Source organism: Corvus kubaryi, unplaced genomic scaffold (assembly GCF_017639235.1).
Source record: "Corvus kubaryi isolate FWS band 111438036 unplaced genomic scaffold, C.kubaryi_AGA036_p1.0 66, whole genome shotgun sequence".
Classification (NCBI taxonomy): Eukaryota; Metazoa; Chordata; class Aves; order Passeriformes; family Corvidae; genus Corvus; species Corvus kubaryi.
Genome location: NW_024582054.1, coordinates 28,338,707 through 28,357,469, shown reverse-complemented (window position 1 = coordinate 28,357,469; position 18,763 = coordinate 28,338,707). Strand labels below are relative to the sequence as shown.

Below are 18,763 nucleotides of genomic sequence, written 5' to 3'. Positions count from 1 at the left end.
CAGAACTTGTTAAGGGAAAGACAAAGGAATTGGATGGACAGAGAAATCTAGCATTTAGTCACAAAATGAAAGCAGGATCATAAAACCAGAATATCTTAAAATATGCAGGGTAGTAGAAGTTGCCTGTGCTGCAGCCCAGCATGGTCTTTGTCATGCACAGTTTGTGATGCAGTGTGCAATCACATTTGCTGGCCAGACCCATGACAACAGAGGGGCAGCAGGCAGGGGACCTGAGCAGGAGAAGCCTGGAGGAGCACCAGCAACTCTGTGCAGGACCTGGGGGAGCAACCAGAGCCCCAGCTCAGCTCACACCCTGCTCCTCTCCATTGGCTGGCAGCTTCAGGCACACCACTCAGTATCCTGGCCAAGATGGGCCAGTGTCACACTCTGGATAAGGGAGCAGCAGAGTTCAGCTCCTTGCCCAAATGCTTGGGACTATGGCACTCTCTTGCCGTGACAAGGCCTTTCAGTCACTGCAGTTTTCCAGATGAAAAGTAGATCAGGTCATGAGCTGCTGTGACCTCTTAGGAAGGGAGGAATTCACATGGTTGAGCCCAAGCAATAATCCTCAGCAACACTGTATTTAAAAAAAAAAAAAAAGCTAGCATCTGGAATGGCATCATGAACAACCCAGTCAGCACAGCAGAAAGCAACACGGAAGAAAAAGGAAAGATGGAAAATTTTAGACTAAAAATAAACCAAGTGATACTGGCCTAGCAGGGAAACTCTGCACAGCCTGTAAGTGAAACTGTAAATGGAAAAGAGAAATGCTCTAGTACAACGGGACACAGCTGACTCGGAGACCTCAGGAGATGCTGCCATCCACACCAAGCTGACTGCAGTGTGCACAGAAAGCTCTGCTAAACAGAGTGATACCGAAGTAGCAAAGCAGAGGAAGACATTTTTGCTGCCATAGCTGTAGTACATAGTACAAAGATTACTCGAAAACCTACATTCTTAAAAATTCTCCTGTTGAGGGCAATAAATTCTAGAACTCCTAAGTGTAATCGTTCGTTTCACTTGAATATCCATGTAAGGGCTGCAGGACTAAATACTTCAACTCAGCTGCTCATTGCTGAGAATTGCTTTCTATAAAAAGTTTAAACCTGTATCACAACCATTAAAACCCGCCCATACTCCAGGCACTGATTTTTGCCTTCCCAGCACTGGAGTTCACAGCAAGTCTTTTGTGCATTTCCCCAGACACCAAGAGACCAGAACACACACAAGCCGCTACATCAAAAAAAAAACATTTGCAAAATTAAGAAAAGCTACAACTGAGATTGCCTATGGGACTGTCACAGACTTCATCATGGGTGCAGCAAGACACCACCTTTAATGACAAGATCCCAGATGACAGGGACCAAGACCCGAAGTATGATCTTACACGTGGCCCAGAAAAACCTGGTTTTCTGCAGATCCAGGATGCCACACATGTAAGTTTAAGCAATCCTGGTTGCAACAGTGAGTGCTCCTGCCCTGTCACTGCTGAGAGCTGAAGTACCCAGTTCCCTGGAAAACCAGTGAGGCTCAAGGTTTGGAATATTTTGAGGGCTAAAGCATGGCCAGGCACAAACAGATTATCGTGGGGACAGCAAAAGGCAGAGAAATGTGGCCTTAGGGTCAAGGATGCACAAGAGTGATCCAACCAAACATTTCCCCCCACCAAATGGTAAAGCTTAGTCTCTGCCTCTATTCTCAGAAGTGTCTGGACTGTTTTAACTGACATTTCCCCAGAAAAGAAAAAAAAACCTGGAGAAGGCACTTGCTACTTCTAAATTCAGCCTGAGTGGGCAAGGTTTGGCAGATAGAAGCAACTGAAAAGAAGTGAAAAAAGTATTAGATTACATGAAAAGACAGCAATAGGAGCCTCTACTTACCACTACTGCTCTGCAGGCTCAGAAAGGCATGCCAACATCTATGCTTATAGCCAGTCATACAGTCACATCAGGATAAAAAAAGAAAGGGATGAAAGCAAAGGTGTTTTAGCAGACACCAGCAGGATTTGTGGTAAGTAAAGCAGTAACTGCAACCTAGCTTCCCTTGCTAGAGGTGAAATGTGCTATTGATAAAGAGATTTACTCTTGCATTTTGTGGCAGAAACAATTTGCACGGGCAAACTTTAATCAATACAGAGTCAAGGGTCTGGCCACAAGCTCCACAGCTAAATGCTGAACGCTGAAGGCCTGAAAATTGTCTGAAAGAAAGCATCTGGGTGAAATGACTAACAAAACAATGCAAGCTGAATGAAAAAAAAATAGGAAGATGCTAGTTCATACAAAAACATATGAACTATGTTTGCTCCTGGCTGGTACCAGCTACAGTTGCCACCCAAGTAAAAAAAAAAAAAATGCAACCCTTCCATAGGAGGAGACTGAAGAGGCACCTCCACAGTCACTATTGCCAGTGCAGGGCCTGATCCAAAGTCCAATGAAAAAGCAGGCACCATGAATAATGTGCTCTGAATTAGTTTCATTGTGGAGAAACACAAGTTTATGATCCATCCAAAGGCTCCAAGAGGCAAAACAAACACCTTACTCAGTAGTCACAATTAGCCCTGGTACCTCTTCATGCAGCAAACAGCGCAAAACCCAAACAAAGCCCGAGTCCAAATCCTCGTCAGAAAGGATATCATAGCCGAAGCGAATGACATCATTCAGCTTCAGGGTGATGTACTTCTGGTCAGGAATCCTCACATCATTGACAAATGTCTGCAGGAGAGAAGCACAGGAATGGGTTTTGACTGAGGGTATCAGGGTGATAAGATTTCAGAGGGACGGTGCTCCTGGAGGGCACCCATGCCCATCTGCCGATGGCAACGCACATACTCGGGGTGTGCCAGCACCAAGGCAGGAGCTAGGAGCTAAGTTTCCTGGAAAAATCAACACCAGCAAGTAGCTCCCATGGGCAAGTCAGAGCACCCCAATTATGCTTCAATTATGTGAAGGGACCTCTAGGGAGATTTACCTTTGCACCAGCTGCAAATACAATTTCAGTCCCCGACTTGAACAGGTAAATGAGGCGCCTGAAGTTAGGAACTTCAAATGCTCTTGGCTCTCCTACACCCATCTCAACCAGCAAATGGTTGCAACTCATGATCTTAATTACTAAGCTAGGAATCAGCTTTCTGCTGGATGGCAAACAAGACTGGTGTCAGCCCCAAGGCCTGATAATTTCAAAAGCAAAGCCTATCACAGAGGAAGGGGAAATGAAAATGCACAGGGAAATGGGATAAAAATTTACAGCAGCATCACCATGACACCTGAGGCCACACTGTCCAAGAAAACCAAACCATTTGTGCTAAAAATTCACACACTCCTTTTTCCCATGCCCCAGGCAGTTAATTGAGGCTGAAAGAAGCTAACATCCTTCTAAAGGTGCAAGAAATGTATTTCGCAGCTGTGAATAAATGTCTTTGATGTCTCTGCTTTCTGAGGGGACCCACTATGAAACAATTCTCACAGACCTAGTATTAACCACAGAGGAAAAATAAATGCTAGAGCAGGAAACTAGAACCTTGGCAGACAACAGTCCCCAGTTTCCTGGCAATTTACAGAAGAGCTGAGAAAGAAGCCTGTAGTTTCAGAATAAAAACAGTGCAGCTAGTTAAAAGGCATGGAATTCCAATTTGCATTACATTTTTTAATATTTAAAAAACCCACATCAGTCACATCTAGAACAGGAATAATTGTTTGCTGAATTTTCTTCAAAACAAAAGTCTGCAAGAACACATTTTGATAGTTACTTATTTGACCGTGGTTACTTCAGATAAAATAACTCCAGTAAAATGCTTAATGCAGGTAGAAATGCTACCTTTAAAAACAAAAAACTCTGAAGAGAGACTGCACAATTACCTGAACATTATAACAAAAACAATACAAAACAGTTTGACAATTAATATGAACCAGATTATCCAGCAAAGCCACATAATGCATTGCTGACTACTCAAAGTCAAATAAAAATTAAAGGAAATTCTGAAAATGGATTTAAAATCAAGGTCCTCCAAAGTGATTTCTTTTGTTTCAGGGGGGAAAACAAGTTTTTGTGACAATTTTCAAATAAAGACATGTTTCTTGCATGTAAAATTTGGTTTGGCCACAACAGTTTTTTTCAATAGAAGTGTTTGATTCAGCTGCAGAAGACAGGCACCGCTGTAACTCCTTTTACTCCACTGTCTCTCTAAGCATAAGTCTACTATTAAAATGTTGTAAATTCATATACTTTAGCATGTGCAGATAGAAAATAATTAGTGGTACAAGCCTTCCTTCCCTTGCAATCAGAATTTTCAGCTGTTATTTTGCCACCATGAGTTAAATACCAGGTTTTGAACCAGGGATCCAGCTAGAGTCCAGACCAGTTACTGGAAATATTCCCATTTCAGCAGGGCTCTCTGCCTTCAGCTATTAGGCTGAGAAGGATTAGCCCTCATTCTTGCTGTGTTCAGATGCCAGAAGAGGCAGAATGGCTGAGGGCTGCTTTAGCCACTGTTTTTGTACAAGCTTCAGGGCTCCTCTTGTGGTTTTGTGGTTGTGATGGTGGAGGGCTTCTGTTTCCAAGTCCAAAACAATGGCTGCAGTAAAACCCCCACTGGGAAGACAATTATGTGAATCTAGCTTAGGCCTGCCCCAGCAGAGGAATAGCTCCACTTGTATGAAGAAACTGCCAAAACAGAGGCATGCTATGACATTAGGACATTTTTAACAACAGTGGTGTATTTAAATATCATGGAACTCAGGTGCCTAACACCACTGCGTGAGTTGGACCAGAGCAAGGGTTAAGAATCAGTCAGGCTCAGTTCCCTCTTCCTTGCTCACATTATTCCTCAGTCTTCATGCAAACCAGGCTCAAGGCAGGCAAAAAAGCAATTTTTATTATTTAAAAAAAAAAGAGGTGGTTTTAAGTAGGCTCTCCCCAACAAAATTAAATGTCCCATCATCCCATAAATCACTCCGTGCACTGACAATTGAACCATCAAAAGGTCACCCTGCTCATGCTGAACAGCTGCTCCAGAATCTCCACCAGTTTAAAGTTAACATCCCCAACACAAAACTGAATTTATTTCCTCCCCTTTTGCAAGAGGCTTTATGGTTTTGTGAGCCCTGAAGCGTTCTGCAAGGACACCAGTAGAGAGGGGGAAAAAGTAGTACAATACTCACCAAGGCTTCCCCCTCCCAAGAGGAGATGCTACATGACCTCCACCTCAGGCCTTGCAAATAATTATGCATGTTTGGCTTAACTCATGCCAACAGCTGCAGTGACCCAAAAGGGTCTGAGAGCAGGATTCAGCGAGTGCACGAGCACTTGCAGACTCAGCACAGTGTGAAGTCGTCCCTGCCAGCTGGGAGGTTTGGTACTCACCCCGTTTAAGCTTCCGAGATCCTTCACCCAGTGCTCATCCTTCTCCTTGTCATAGTTGATTACAGCGTGCTGCTTATCCACACTGCGGGACTGGCAATGGAAGCACAATGAGCGTGAGACGGGTCAGGCATAAGAGACACTGTTAACCAGAGCAACACTGAGACATTAAACTGACTTCATATGGGGTAGGGGGACAGAGGGGGAAAGCAGAAAGGATTAAATACTATGTACTACTATATATAATTGAAGGATATCAGTAAATGCTTCCATGGTTGTTTGCAGAGTTTGAAGACAATACACTATTTGCATGGAGAAGGGAAAAGAAAAAGTTTTTAAAAAATTGCTGAAGGCTGTCAAGACTATGCCATAATTTCAATAAATTATATCAATACACACTGAACAAAACCAGTCAAACTGAAATCCTAGGGGCCAGGATCTGAGCCAGCATGAGCTAGAAGAGCTCCATTTTTCAACTGCTGAGGCAAATGGCCTCATCACTAGAGATGATACTACTTGGGATCATTTCTTCCTATTTTTCAAAGGAAAAAAATTCTTAAGTTACAAACTAAACTTATTCCTAAAAATTTACACTGTTCCCAGGATTATGTCCTGGAATTGATTTAAATTTTAGGATGTGTTCCAAGTTAGAGAGAGGTTAGTAAAACTGGAATGAGAAAGCACGCAACTCCAGGAAAATTTAAATTGTAAGCTGGGTTTGAGAACACTGAACTTGACAGTGATCTGGTGCCACTGGCTTTGTCACAATGCACAAGTAATGCACCTTATCTTCAAAAGAGAGTATGACACTTGAGCAGGCATTGTGTCAGACTTCTGAAGAAGTGCTATAACAAGATGTATGAATAATTTTGAAACATGGTGTGTTACAGCTATAAAGACACCAGACTGTCTGTATTTAGACCTGCTGCCTCTCGTAACTCGAATCCTTGCTGCAGTTGACCCCAGGCAGTTGACCCCCAGCAGTCGCTCCATCAGCACATACATGCAGCACTGAGACCTCCCTGGTATCTCAGGCCAGGGGAGGGGAGGGCATGCTACCAGAGCAGGGAGAACAGCCAGGCTCCAAGTCAGCTAATCCTCTTCTTCCTGGGTACCAACCAACAAGTTCTTGCTGAAAAGTCCTTCCCTTTTGCCAAGTATAAACACACTGGTTTCCACAGCACAGCTCTCAGCAAGCCATTATCTGGCTTCTTGCAAGCATGCAGAGGCAAAGATTGTTTCAGGGAATTCCTTGGTGAAAACAAAAGAGGCTTTTTTCACACAAACTGCTACTATTTGCAGGAATTTCTTCTGGCCCTGCCAGTGTCAAGCACATTGGAAATATCACAACACCTGAGAACCTCCTTCCCCTGCAAAGCATCCATCAGCCCAGGAGACACATCCTCCAGATTAACCCTGAAGTACCAACATGAACTAAGCATATACCTGGCCAGAAGCTTGCCCTTCCACTTTGCAATGTCCCTCACACTATTTATGACATGTCACCCCAAGCAGAGGCAGTGAGGAGAGGAGCAAGTGACCCCATGGCTCCAGCTCCCTCACTGATACAGTTATCTCCATGCTGCTGGACTTAACAAGGAAGCACTCCATGTTTGCTACCCAACTGATGCTGCTCAGACAGCAATCACCCCCACCAAGACACAAACAACAGCTGGTGGGACAGGCAGAGACAACATGGTTGGGGACATCCCACCCATGTCTCCTGCTATGCTGAGCACTAAACATGAGAACCAAGACACAGCAATGCCCTCCCAGGAGGAGCACACAAAAACCCCGCGCCCCATGCCATCCCCACACTTGGTGTCTGACCCCTGACCTCAAGGCAGGGCAGGTCTTAAGCATCTGCAGTGCGATGCTGCTGCTTCTCTCTTATTATTCACACCAGGTGCAGCTCCTCGGTCTATTTTTCAATGACCCAAGTGGCTGTGGCAGGTGTGTGCAGTGCAAGGTAAGGATGGTCCAGGTGAGGACAGTCGAGGGACATTGCCCAGGCCCTGCAACTCAGCATACGGCCCTGAGGACAAGAAGAGTCTCCAGTCACAGCCTCAAGCATCAGAGCAGCTGATCCTACAAAAGCTGGGGCTGTTCCTGACCTGTCACATGGTCCCTCACACCCTTTGGAGGGATGCAAGCCCAGAGTCTGTCCCCACAACAACCTGGCTGTGTGAGTAGTGCACCTGGACTGGGGCTCCCTGGAGGACTCACCACACCTCACCTACAAAGCGGAAGGGGTAGACCATCCCCTCTCCCTATCCATGGGCATTTATGTACTGTGCTTCATCCCACTGGAGTCAAAGACAACCATGCACAGGGGACTGTGCCTGCACAGCACAGATGTGGTCTGTCTTCTCTGTGATCCCTCTGCTACTCAAAATTGTGGACGTCACTGCTCCCAACAAGATGCAAGGGAATGCTGATTAACTGGGGCAGCAGTGTTTGCTTTAGCTTTTTACAGTACATCATGGAGGCTCATTTAAAGATTAACAGATTCTAAAGGCAGAACAAACCGTTTAGCCCCCTTCCAAGGGCAGAAAGGCTTCCACCCCAAAAAGTTAACCCAGACAAAAAATTGGGGTAGATTTCATTTGGTATCTGATTTTAAATGAATCACAGGTCACTTAAAAAGAAGTTTATTTTTGGGAACCAGCTGTCTCTGAAAAATTCAGTTTGCCCTGCATCTGACCCTGATGTAAGTGAGCACAGCCTTTGGTCTGCTGTGTTCCACAACAGCTGACTTCAGCCACTCAGGGGTCCCCAGTCAGATGAGGGTCATCTCAGGGGAGCAGACACGTATTCTAGCAACATGATATTCCCCTACATAAATGCACGAAGAGGTCACCAAAGGAACCCATTTATGCCACTCTGTTTTTCAAGGAAGTTCCGGCTGTGTTCAAGAAAGCCCACAGCAAAAGGAGTCAAAACAACATGCAAAATCTGACCCACAGTCTTCATACAACCTCTCACCATCTCTTTAAGAGCACATCAGGAACAAGGCAAACTGTTATGCTGATTGCACTTCTGTGAAATTTCATGCTTTTGTGGAGAAGAGAGGAATTTTCTTAGTTTTGTTTATGTTATGCTAGAAAACATCACAGGAACTGGCAGCAGGAGTTCCTAGGGGCCTGTCTCCAAGGAAACTCAACTTAAAATAACTAAAATCACACCTTATTTATTTTAATGCAGACTTGCCAAAGGTCACTCTTACTTGAGAACTGAGGTGTGGTTTATTTCAACATCAGTCACATTTAACATAAACTGCTCTTGCGTGCAGCGACAGCAGCAACCCGGTGGCTGACGGTGCTTTTGTCTCAGAGAGGAGCAGGCTGCCTCAATCCCACTTCCCAAGAGGAGACTAACCAGTCTCCATGCTGCTAACAGCTGAGAGCCCAAGAACAGTCCTGCAGAAGTCACTTCAGCCCAGCAGGCCAGTGGTTTCTAAGGAGTGACCTGCTGAATCACAGAAAGTGTTTTAAGAAGCCTGAGTCAACACATTACAGAGCTGCCCATGGGTGCAGAGCTCCCAGCCGTCTGCAACTTCACTGAAAAGATTTCAGCCATCTATAAATTGAAAAACTGCAATTAAGTTGACTGAATCACTAATATAAGAGGACTTCCTAGCCTAAATGCACATGTGCACCAAATACTGAGTCTTGCTTAATGATCAGCCATGACCTCCACCAACAAAAGGCAAGACTGATCCATCTGTCAGGAGAGGCTAGAGGGGTCCAAGACAAAAAAAAACCCAACAGAATTTCCAATGAAGTGTTAATAAGAAACCTCAATTACCTATCCAGATATCAAAAGCAAAAAATAACCAGTACATCCTTGCAGTTAATCTGTTTCACCAGAAGAGCAATTGTGATGGGGTGAGCAGCAGTCCTGAGCTACAGGTAAGAGATCTGAACAGCCAAACCGGAGCTAGAACACCTCAGAGGAGGTTGAGAAGGGGAAAAGAAGGCAAGGAAGGGAGGTATTCTCTTAAGCACTGGTGATCTGCAGGCAAGAAACAAGGCTACACTCCGACAGGCTGGGAATGAAGGAAGAACATAGCATTCTCACCATGTCCCAACACTGGACCTGTTATCAAATGAAAACAACTCTCAGGAAAACACGTGTGCTCTTCTGATTAAGAACATTTATACTTCTCTGCAGGGAAAACATGGACACTGATTTGTTACTACACTCAGCCCTCATCCACAGCTGGAATTTCCAGACATTCAAATCACTTCCTAATATAAGGTTGTGCTGCTGTTCTGTCATACTATCTACCATGCATCATGTTTTAAATACCTAGTAGACAAAATGCACACACAGCATATAACTGAGGATGGAGGTACTTCATATATAGCTCTTCTTTCTTCCAAGATCACATTAACCAGATAGTCCAAAACATAGGAATGGTACATGTGGGTCTGCCAGTCCCACAGTGGTGCTGACACCTTGGATCAGCAGTCTCCAATCAGCCGTGCAACTAGGCAGCTCACTTGTGAGTCTCAAAACTGCACACATCATCAAATCAGCAAAATCAGCTTCAAAAGCTTGCAGGAATCTCCATGGAGGCACAAATGCTACGTGTGCTGCACATACCCAACAGCTTTGTGTTTTGTGAAGGGTCTGATCCACAGAACAGGGCACTCGGGATGAAAGGATGAGCTGCAGACATGCCAAGCAAAATCCACAAGGAAAAAAGACTTGCCTAGGAAGGCAGGAGGAGAAACACAGCCAGACAGCCTGTGTTTCCCCACAGGGCCAGGGAGCAGACGCAGCTCAGCTGTCTAAGTAGATACAGATGCTACTTTTTTCTCAGGAGAATTACCATGGGTGAAAACGTACTGGTTGGGGTTGAGATTTGGACCTCAGCCCTGCCAGTGCCGTGAGGCATCGTGGTATTGGAGATAAAATAAACAAACATGAGCAGTTTCCCTGTTCCTCACTGCAGTCTGCTGTGCACTTCTGGCACAAAATAACTGCAGCGTTCTGGTGGCAGCATGCAATAAAACAGTTGCTCAAATACTTTCCATAGTGAACAGGTTACATTTCTGCCAGTACTGTGCTCTGCACAAGTGTCCCAGTAAGGAAATACAAACCTCTGCAGGTGTCCCACTTTAGAGTGGAGACAGACAAAACCAAATTAAAAAAAAAAAAAAAAATCCCTTGCATTCTGGCCTGAGATGCGAATTTTGCTGTTCAAAAGTAAGAAGCTGGATAACATTTAATGACAGATGTGAACACTGGGTCTCCCTCTTTCACCACAAAGCATTTCACAGCGTTGCATGCACTGGCCCGTTCAGTACTTTTCCAGAACATCAGTGAACGCTCCATCCTGCCCCAGGCTGGTTGCAAGAGTGCCACCCCTGTGGCAGCCTGATTGCTCCCAGGGGCAGGTGCTGCCAGCTTCTAATGACTCTGCCTAAGCAGACAAATCTCTTCAGCAAGTGTAGCCACCTCATCCTGGGGCTCACTCACTTTACAGCTCCCAGGCTGCAGAGGCTCCTGCCTTCAGCTTTGCTGCAGCCAAGATCATGGGCTTTGTGGATCTGTGGCTGAACCAGGGCCTGAGTATTCAAGCAAAATAAGGCACTGAACAAAAGAGAGAAATCCCCCAGGAAAATGAAACTGTAATCCCCACAGCTTGGCAAAGGGATTTGGAGGCTGGCATGGTTCCCATAAAAACTTAACCCGTTATTTTGGGGTAAAATGGGTTTTTGCTTGCTGGTTCCCCATGCCCAAAGTGAACTGGTTCAAGTGACCCAGGGTCAGATCCTGACCGCAGGCAGGGAGCATGCTGCCCCGCAGATGCACTGCCTTTCCCTTTGTTTTACATGGCCACCCAGGAGGCATGGAAAAGCATCATTTTAGGTGGGACAGAAGCCTGAATTTTTATAGTGCATCTGAGCTGCTACTGCCTGGATCAGGATCTCATACAAGGAAGAGGTCCCTGTTTTCTCTGCCCACTCCAGAGTGGGACAAACCCTCCTTTGGCAGTCCAGGCTTCCAGCACCTTGCCAGCTGCATGAAGCCCCCTCAACCCTAACAACTACCTGCCTCCAGTGCCACCATCACCTCTCTCCCTACACTGCCTCCAGCAATGAACTGCCCTCCAAAGTCTGCTGGTCCTGCTATGCCTCCAGCCTCCTACACCCACATCTCATCAGGCATCGTAACCTTCTTCCATCAACTGCACATTAACAGAACACAATGGGACAAGGAAGAGCCAAAAAAACAACTCTAGACCTGGAAATACAGGATGTGCATCCTTCCTCCCACAGCTGCTCTCCCAGCACCTGGAAACACTACCTGTCAAAAAGCAGCACGCTCCCAAGGCTAGATCCATTCCCTTCTGTAAGACACTTACTTCCTTTGTAACACCTAATGAATTACTCTTAGCAATTCCCAACACCCAGGGACTAACTTAGGTGCTTGTTCACACCCTCCGGATAACTGCAGCAAAACAGCACGGGCGGGGCATCTCCATGTCCCAACTACAGCTTCCCACATCAACCCTGCACTTCCATGGGGAAGGAGGTCCAGACACAAAAACCAGCAGAGATTCCCCTCAGCTTCTTCTAGGAGCTCCCAGTGCTGGACGTGAGCAATGGAGGGATACAATTTCTGCACTGTAGTGAATTCACCTAGAAGGACCAGGAAAAAGATCACCTACCAAGTTCACACCATCTGCTTCTTCCCAGCATAATGTTGTAGACAACCTACACCACACCTATTCACATTTGTTTATGTATGCAGTTACTAAACTACATAGGAGAGACATCGTATTATCAAGTATGGCCCAGGGAAGGCAGGATACATCAGGTCAGTGAAATCGTAATTTGACCAGATGTCACACACAGGCAGAGTTCATCTTTGCACTCTATTATTTGTGGAGCATGCCGTGCACCCTGCATACCAGACACAGAACAGATCCTGCGGGGAAAAATATCCGGGAACGACACAATAACAGATTGCATCTTCATGCCTATGTACACAGGGGCAGAGGCAGGATTACACAGGCAGCCTTCAGCAGCCTTCACAGTAGTGTGTTGTAACTGCTCTGCAGTTATAAACACTTGACTTAGCAGCCATAAGAATATTCCTTCAGTGCCTAGAATGCTTGTAATTCCCTGGCTTTTTAACAGAGCAAGCTAAAAAGAGGAAAACACAGTATTGTTACCTTTATGTGATTCACCAGAAGAACGAACTTGTGTGTTCAGCTCACAAGGCCCTACCACTTGAACTGACTAATTGGTATCATAAACAGCATGTGAAGTCCCATCTGGACCAGTGACAGATGCTTGGCTAGGAGCTTTTCTCAGTTCTCTGCTGACACCAGAATAACAGCAAGTCCTGACCCATCTCAGGCCTAAGGGCGATGCTGCTCAGCAGCCACATCCTGTAATGCCCGCTTAGCCCACACTGAGCAGCTTCTGCCCTATCTGCACCACCCCCTCCACTTTTCCAAGTCCTGCTGCTCCTCCTCTCACTGCACAAACAGAATCCTTACACTTCCTCACTTAGCCAAATCTTCATCTCTTGGTGAAGCTTTATAGAGTAGAAATCCAACCACTAGATGCAAAGATCTGACCTCTGGCTTCCTGAAACACAAGTGAAAAGATTGAAGAAGCACTCTGGAAGTATCATTACCCTCTTGGCTTGTCCTTGCCCTTTCCTTGAGAGCTGCTTTGACCACTGTCTGAGCCAGGATGCCAGGTCAGGTGCACCTTGATCTAATCTAGCACAGCTGCTCTTACATCTACACCCCAGCCTTGTCAGTATCTGCACCCAGTTCCTCTTTGCCCAACCTGCGATGCTTCTGCACTCCATCCTCTCGCCAACCTCACTCCCAGATGAAATTACTTAAGACAATAGTATCAAGTAGGTCCCTGCTGACCACATTCAAACTCCAGGTTTTATTCAAAGGTTTGGAACTTGGTCAAACACATTTAGATTATTGATTAGCGAAAAAAACAGACCACCACCTTCAACCTAGTCATTCACTCTTGAAAAGCTTCACTGCCCCAGCTCTACAATGCCAGAACTTCAAAGAACAGGTTAAATATACTTTAAAATAATTGAACTGAAGAAAACAGCATTTTTCTCAGAGTTGCTCACAGCTAAGACCAAAGAAGGGAGATAAATGATTGCATCCAGAACACACTGCCTAAAACAGACGCCTGGAAAATAAACTCTCATCCCAAACAGCTACAAAGTTTAGCAGAGTTATAAGCAATTGCAAACAGTGTCTCCTGATAGGAAATGTCAGGCTGTCTCAAAAGGCACACAGGATAAAGGCATAAAACAGAAAGCACCATGGTGCCTGCACCTACCCCTGCTGTAACTCACACTCGTGTGCAAACTCACCCAGTGTAGGACAATCACATGCCCAGAGCATCACTCTAAAGGGAGGGAAATACTCAAGAGAGCACTGGTTAAACATTTTTATTCCACAAATTTTCCAGTAAACATCACTCTCAAACAAAAACAGGGAAATCATGACCCTGCTTTCCATTCTGTTAAATATTTACATTTTGCAAAAAAGCAAAAAAATGTTTTGTTTAGGAGCAGAGGGGAATGCTTTAATGGTTAAGGGAAATTTTCGAGTTTGCAAAATGTTTGTCCCCTAAGTATCCATCACATTAAGCAAGTTATCAAAGCTGATTAAAATGGCAGCTACATCTCCCAAGAAGGATGTTGGGGGAGGGAAAAATTATTTTCTTCATGACGATCCAAAAACTTTTTTATTTTTCATTTTTAAAAAGAGTAAACCTTTTTAGAGCTTTACTTCCTACCACCCCCAAGCTTCACATTAAATACCCACACCAGTGCAGGTTAGTGAAGGTCCAGATTTCCACACTCTTGCAGTTTGTTGACTGTTACCTGAAGGAACCAGGGAGGCTGTTGAAGAAATCAAACACTTTTCTTAGAAAGAGGGCAGAATTGAGCCCTTGGCTCTGATAGCAACACTGCATGCCAAGCTACAGCTACACTACACAGCATTTTCACCCATGCATTAACATTCAAACCCAATGTAAATCTCGCATTTACTTGTACTAGAAGCTTTAGAGAGCTGCAAAAACATTTAAAATATTTCTAATCCTCTTAGCAGGTATAGAAGATATCAAGGTAGATTATGTTTCTCCACTATCACACCAACTTAATTTTAAGATGAAAGACTCTGGGTTTCTTCACCTGTTTGTTAATGAGAAAGCAAATCCACTACTTGTATTATGAAATAAGAAAACCAGACAAAACTAAAGCTTGATTGTTTGGTGACAAAGCCATCCTTTTTTGCCGTTTAGAGATCCAATACCTTGAGACAGCATGTTACAAGAAAATATCGAAAGACAAGACACTCCTAAAACAGTAAAATGAGAAGGGCATGACTGCAGGTGTCCAGGACAAGGATTATCTCCGTGTTGTATGTTTGAGCACAGTGTCTCAACAGGGACTCAACATGGTCTCAACAGGGAACCACAAACCATATCACGATGAAATCAATAAGCAGTAACAGCCTTAAAGATGAAAAAACACTGACCAGGTCACTTAGTCACTGCCAGTCTGTTCCCAGCTGTGCACTTTAAAGGATTAAGTATCAATATCTCAAAATGTATATGGAAAATAACTGTGCTGTGAATATACAGTTTCAGGGTCAGTACCACAGAAATACTACAAGGTGCAAATAATTGCCACAAGAGCTCTGTCCATCTGCTCTGATAACTGCCCTGCTTCTTAAGCTTCTCCCAAGACAAATGATTGTGCCAGTCTGCACAATGATTTTGTGACATGGACAGTCACAGTAAGGAAAAAGTCTATTTTTAGATCTTGTCCTCCATCTGCTCACACACAATTCTGCTTGGATATCAAGTCTCTCTGTTCACAGCTTCTCTTCTGCTCTCAGTCTTACTACAAACATCTCATTTGGAGCCCCAGGTAGCTCTGGAAAACATCTTTATAAGTAAATGGCTAGGAAAAGAATGTGCTGTGCTGTTCAAAACAAGACCTTACATGTGAGCCAAGAAAAAGCTTTATTACTGGAGGTAGCAGCCTAGTATGTTTATAAAGTGTCACATGAACACAAGCTGCTGGCTTTTATAGACAATCCAGAGCCTTCACTCAGGTGAAATAATGGAAACCTCTTTTAATACCACCCACCACCTACAAGCCCCCAAATACAACCATTTCACAGATACTCCTGGCTCTTTCAGGAATCTCAATTCATTTACCTTGTAGAAAAGTGCATAGCAAATGAAGAGCATCACAAGGTTGGGTAGTCCACAAGCAACACTCACAAGCCAGCTCAGACTTGCAAAGAACCATGAAATACTCTGGTTGGTATGGAGTGGCTCACAATCCATGATACCCAGTTAATCCCATAAGCAACTAGAGAAACAAGCTGTGCATTTTAAGCATAACTGATATTTGGGTACTTTTATTTAAGCATGCACAGTTTGAGACATGATTTTCAGAGTACTGAAATCTGACAGTAAAAAAAACCCAACACCCCAAGTACCTTCACAAGATATTAAGATGGGCAGCCTAAAACTCAGACCATTTCTGGAAACCATGGCCACTGAGTGTTTTCTCCCTTCAAGTTATGAGAGGAGACAGCAATCAGGTTTCTGAGCAGCCAAATGCAGGCGTACAGCAAATATCAGGATATTTTTAATGTGTCACCTTTACATGCCTCACCAGCCAGACATGTAGAAACACAAAGTAAGAGATAGTGTGATTCATGGGAGAACCCAAACAAATGATCTGCTGTGGAGCAGGAGCTTCTAACTCTACCCCTGCAGCACAGCCATGCCATTCACTGCCAGCAGGCAGAGCAGGACAAACACTGCAAGCTCTCCTTTTGTGGACACTGACATTTTGTTACAGCTAGACAGCACCTTGTCCTCCAAGTACACCTTATACAAGAATTTCTACCTCTCTAAACAGACCTCTTACTAACATATCATACAAAATCCCTGCAGCGACTACAAACACAGCCTCCTCAGTAGATCATTAACACAGCATTTAGGACATACCTGTCATCAGGTCAGCAGTGGAAATTATGAGGAGGGAGTCTCCATTGTGCAGGCAGCTTCCTAATTTTGCCACCAACAGGAACACGTGCCACCTTCACAAAGGGGCAAAAGGGGGACAGGCAGGTGCAATCAAACATTTTTTGTGCATTTAAGTACTCATGGCATAGGTCTAGCAGAGGCACTAATTTAATTCTGAGCTTCTACAAATTCCTGAGCTAAACTGCTCCTGTCAAAAGCTCTTTGCAAGATTCCAGCTCCATTTGTCTGGAGTGACATCTACTACATTATGCTGTCAAACATCAGACCACAGTCAACACTTCAGACATGTTGGATTAGGTCCAGCAGAGACACATGCTGGTATGGAAAGTACTGACAGAAGCTGCAAGTTTGCCCAAGTAACACAATTACTTTGGGAAGGGGTCACCAGCCTACTCACTCCACCAAAACAGACTTCCTCTGCTAAACATCAGTATTTTCTACCACGATAAAAACACCTAAGTGAGAAATACCAGCATAAATAATTTAATCCAATTTAAAGGGAAAAACAGGTAAACAAAAAACCCTGCCTGCATTCAAATCACATGTAAACAGCACATGTATTAAAAGCTAAAAAAACCAGCAGCATAATCGCAGATCAGGACAGAATTGTTTACTACTTCTAGTAGCATCAAGACAGTTAATCTATTTGATTAATCTCCCATCACTACGGAGCCTATCCATCTGATGACATGGCAATCTGAAAACCTCACTTGCGCTGTCACAAACATGAAGTCTTCATGGGAAACAAAGACACAGGATAAAAAGAGGAAGTTCCTTTCAAAAGGTGTCACTTGAAGAAGCATCAAACATCTCTATAGATCCCCAGCATTACATACACATCTACTGCATCTTCGGGAGAAATAATAAAAATAAATAAATAAATAAAGCCACGTTACCTGGAGCATGAGTTCACAGTCATCTCTGCCAACAAATATCATCTCCCGAGGGAGCCGATGGCGAATGCCAGTGCTGCTCACCAAGAACCACGAAGTCACGCTCATTTTGGCGCTTGGCACTTAACCTTTATACATCCTAAACACAAAAAAATCCACAAGACAGAGTGAGCTATTAATGAAGTGTGCAAATACAACAGTGTGTAGCCACCATTGCCAAATTTCCCTCTACCATGGGACCCAACACTGCCTCATGCACTTGTGTTCCTATCTTAAATCTCTGGTGACAACAAGCAGTTGTGAAGTGTCTGCCAGGACCTGCTGCCCATGTGCCCTGGGTAGGAGCTCTGCAGCCTGAAAATATTCCTACAGCAAAGTAAGACTAAGGGTCTGAAAAAAGGATTGTTTAAAAAATTGAAGCATCCAACTTCAATGAAATTATGAAGTATGGTGGGAAAAGAGAAGAGAAAAAACCAATCTCTTTTCCAGAACATTTCCTCATCACTACCACAGCGCTACGCAGCTTGAGCTTTCCCCATCATCAAAGATGTGGACCAGCACATCAGTGAGGTGACATAACGTGGCTCCTCTAACCTTTCACAGTGCATTCCCAGGAGCGCTTAAACCAGTGCTGGGAGGGAGGAGACCAACCTCCCTATTGCTCATCCCATTTCCACCCTGATGTAAGCTGGGAGCCCACAAATCCTTCCTTCCTTCCTTCCTCCCCCGCTGCATGGCCGGTTCAAACACCAAACTGCTCTGCTACCCCAGGACAGGAAACACAGGCTGCGATTCCCACCGGGGGTTTCGGTGCTCAGCAGGCGGAGGGGCGGCAGCTGTGACCTGCGTGCGGCACTCACCGGGCACTCTCCCGGCCACACCTGTTTGTTGTCGCTGCTACAGCCCCGCTGCGGGCAGCCTGTTCCTGCGGCCTCTCCGCCTTCCTCTCCCACAACATCCCATTTTCCTCTCCCTGGCTGAAGGAAGGAAGATTCAGTGGCACACGCCAGGTTCTCGCCTTCCCCTCACCCACCTCCCGGGCTCCCAGCTGCATTCCTAAGCGCACCGGGAGAAGATCTCCATTTTACCCGGGCTGCGCGGCGCTCCCCGGCCCGACCGCCGCCTCACCGGCCCGGGCGGCCCCGGGGCGCGCAGGTGGGGATGAGTGACCTCCGCGGGGGGACGGGGACAGCCCGCACGCCTCCCGCCGCCTCCCTACCGCGCCGGGAGCCGGCGGTCCGGGCTGCCGCGCCCGTGTCACGACACGCGAGCGGCCCCGACACACCGCGGCCCCGACAAAGCGCCCGGGGAGGGGAGCCGGGAGCCGCCGGCACAGCCCTTTGTGTGCCGGCCCCGCAGCCCCCCGGCCCCCGCCCGCCGCCCGCCCTACCTGCTGCGGCCCTCGGCGCGGTGGCAGCCGGGCGCCGCGCCCCG

The 18,763-nt window shown here is 45.5% G+C and overlaps 1 protein-coding gene across 7 annotated transcripts in view; it reads right to left on the bottom strand.

Moving 5' to 3' along the window:
- Positions 1-18,763, bottom strand: part of CEP170B (centrosomal protein 170B) — a 59,386-nt gene extending 40,623 nt beyond the window's left edge. For 6 of the 7 annotated variants that reach the window (XM_042048416.1, XM_042048419.1, XM_042048420.1 and 3 more), the window contains exons 1-3: positions 17,333-17,468; positions 5,359-5,448; positions 2,633-2,711 (exon numbers count right to left, since the gene is read on the bottom strand). In XM_042048416.1, coding sequence (XP_041904350.1) covers positions 2,633-2,711; positions 5,359-5,448; positions 17,333-17,437 — 274 coding nt within the window. In that variant the 5' untranslated portion in view covers positions 17,438-17,468. Of the gene's footprint in view, positions 1-2,632; positions 2,712-5,358; positions 5,449-17,332; positions 17,469-18,719 lie in introns of those variants that run through there. The other variant, XM_042048415.1, reaches the window with a different exon arrangement.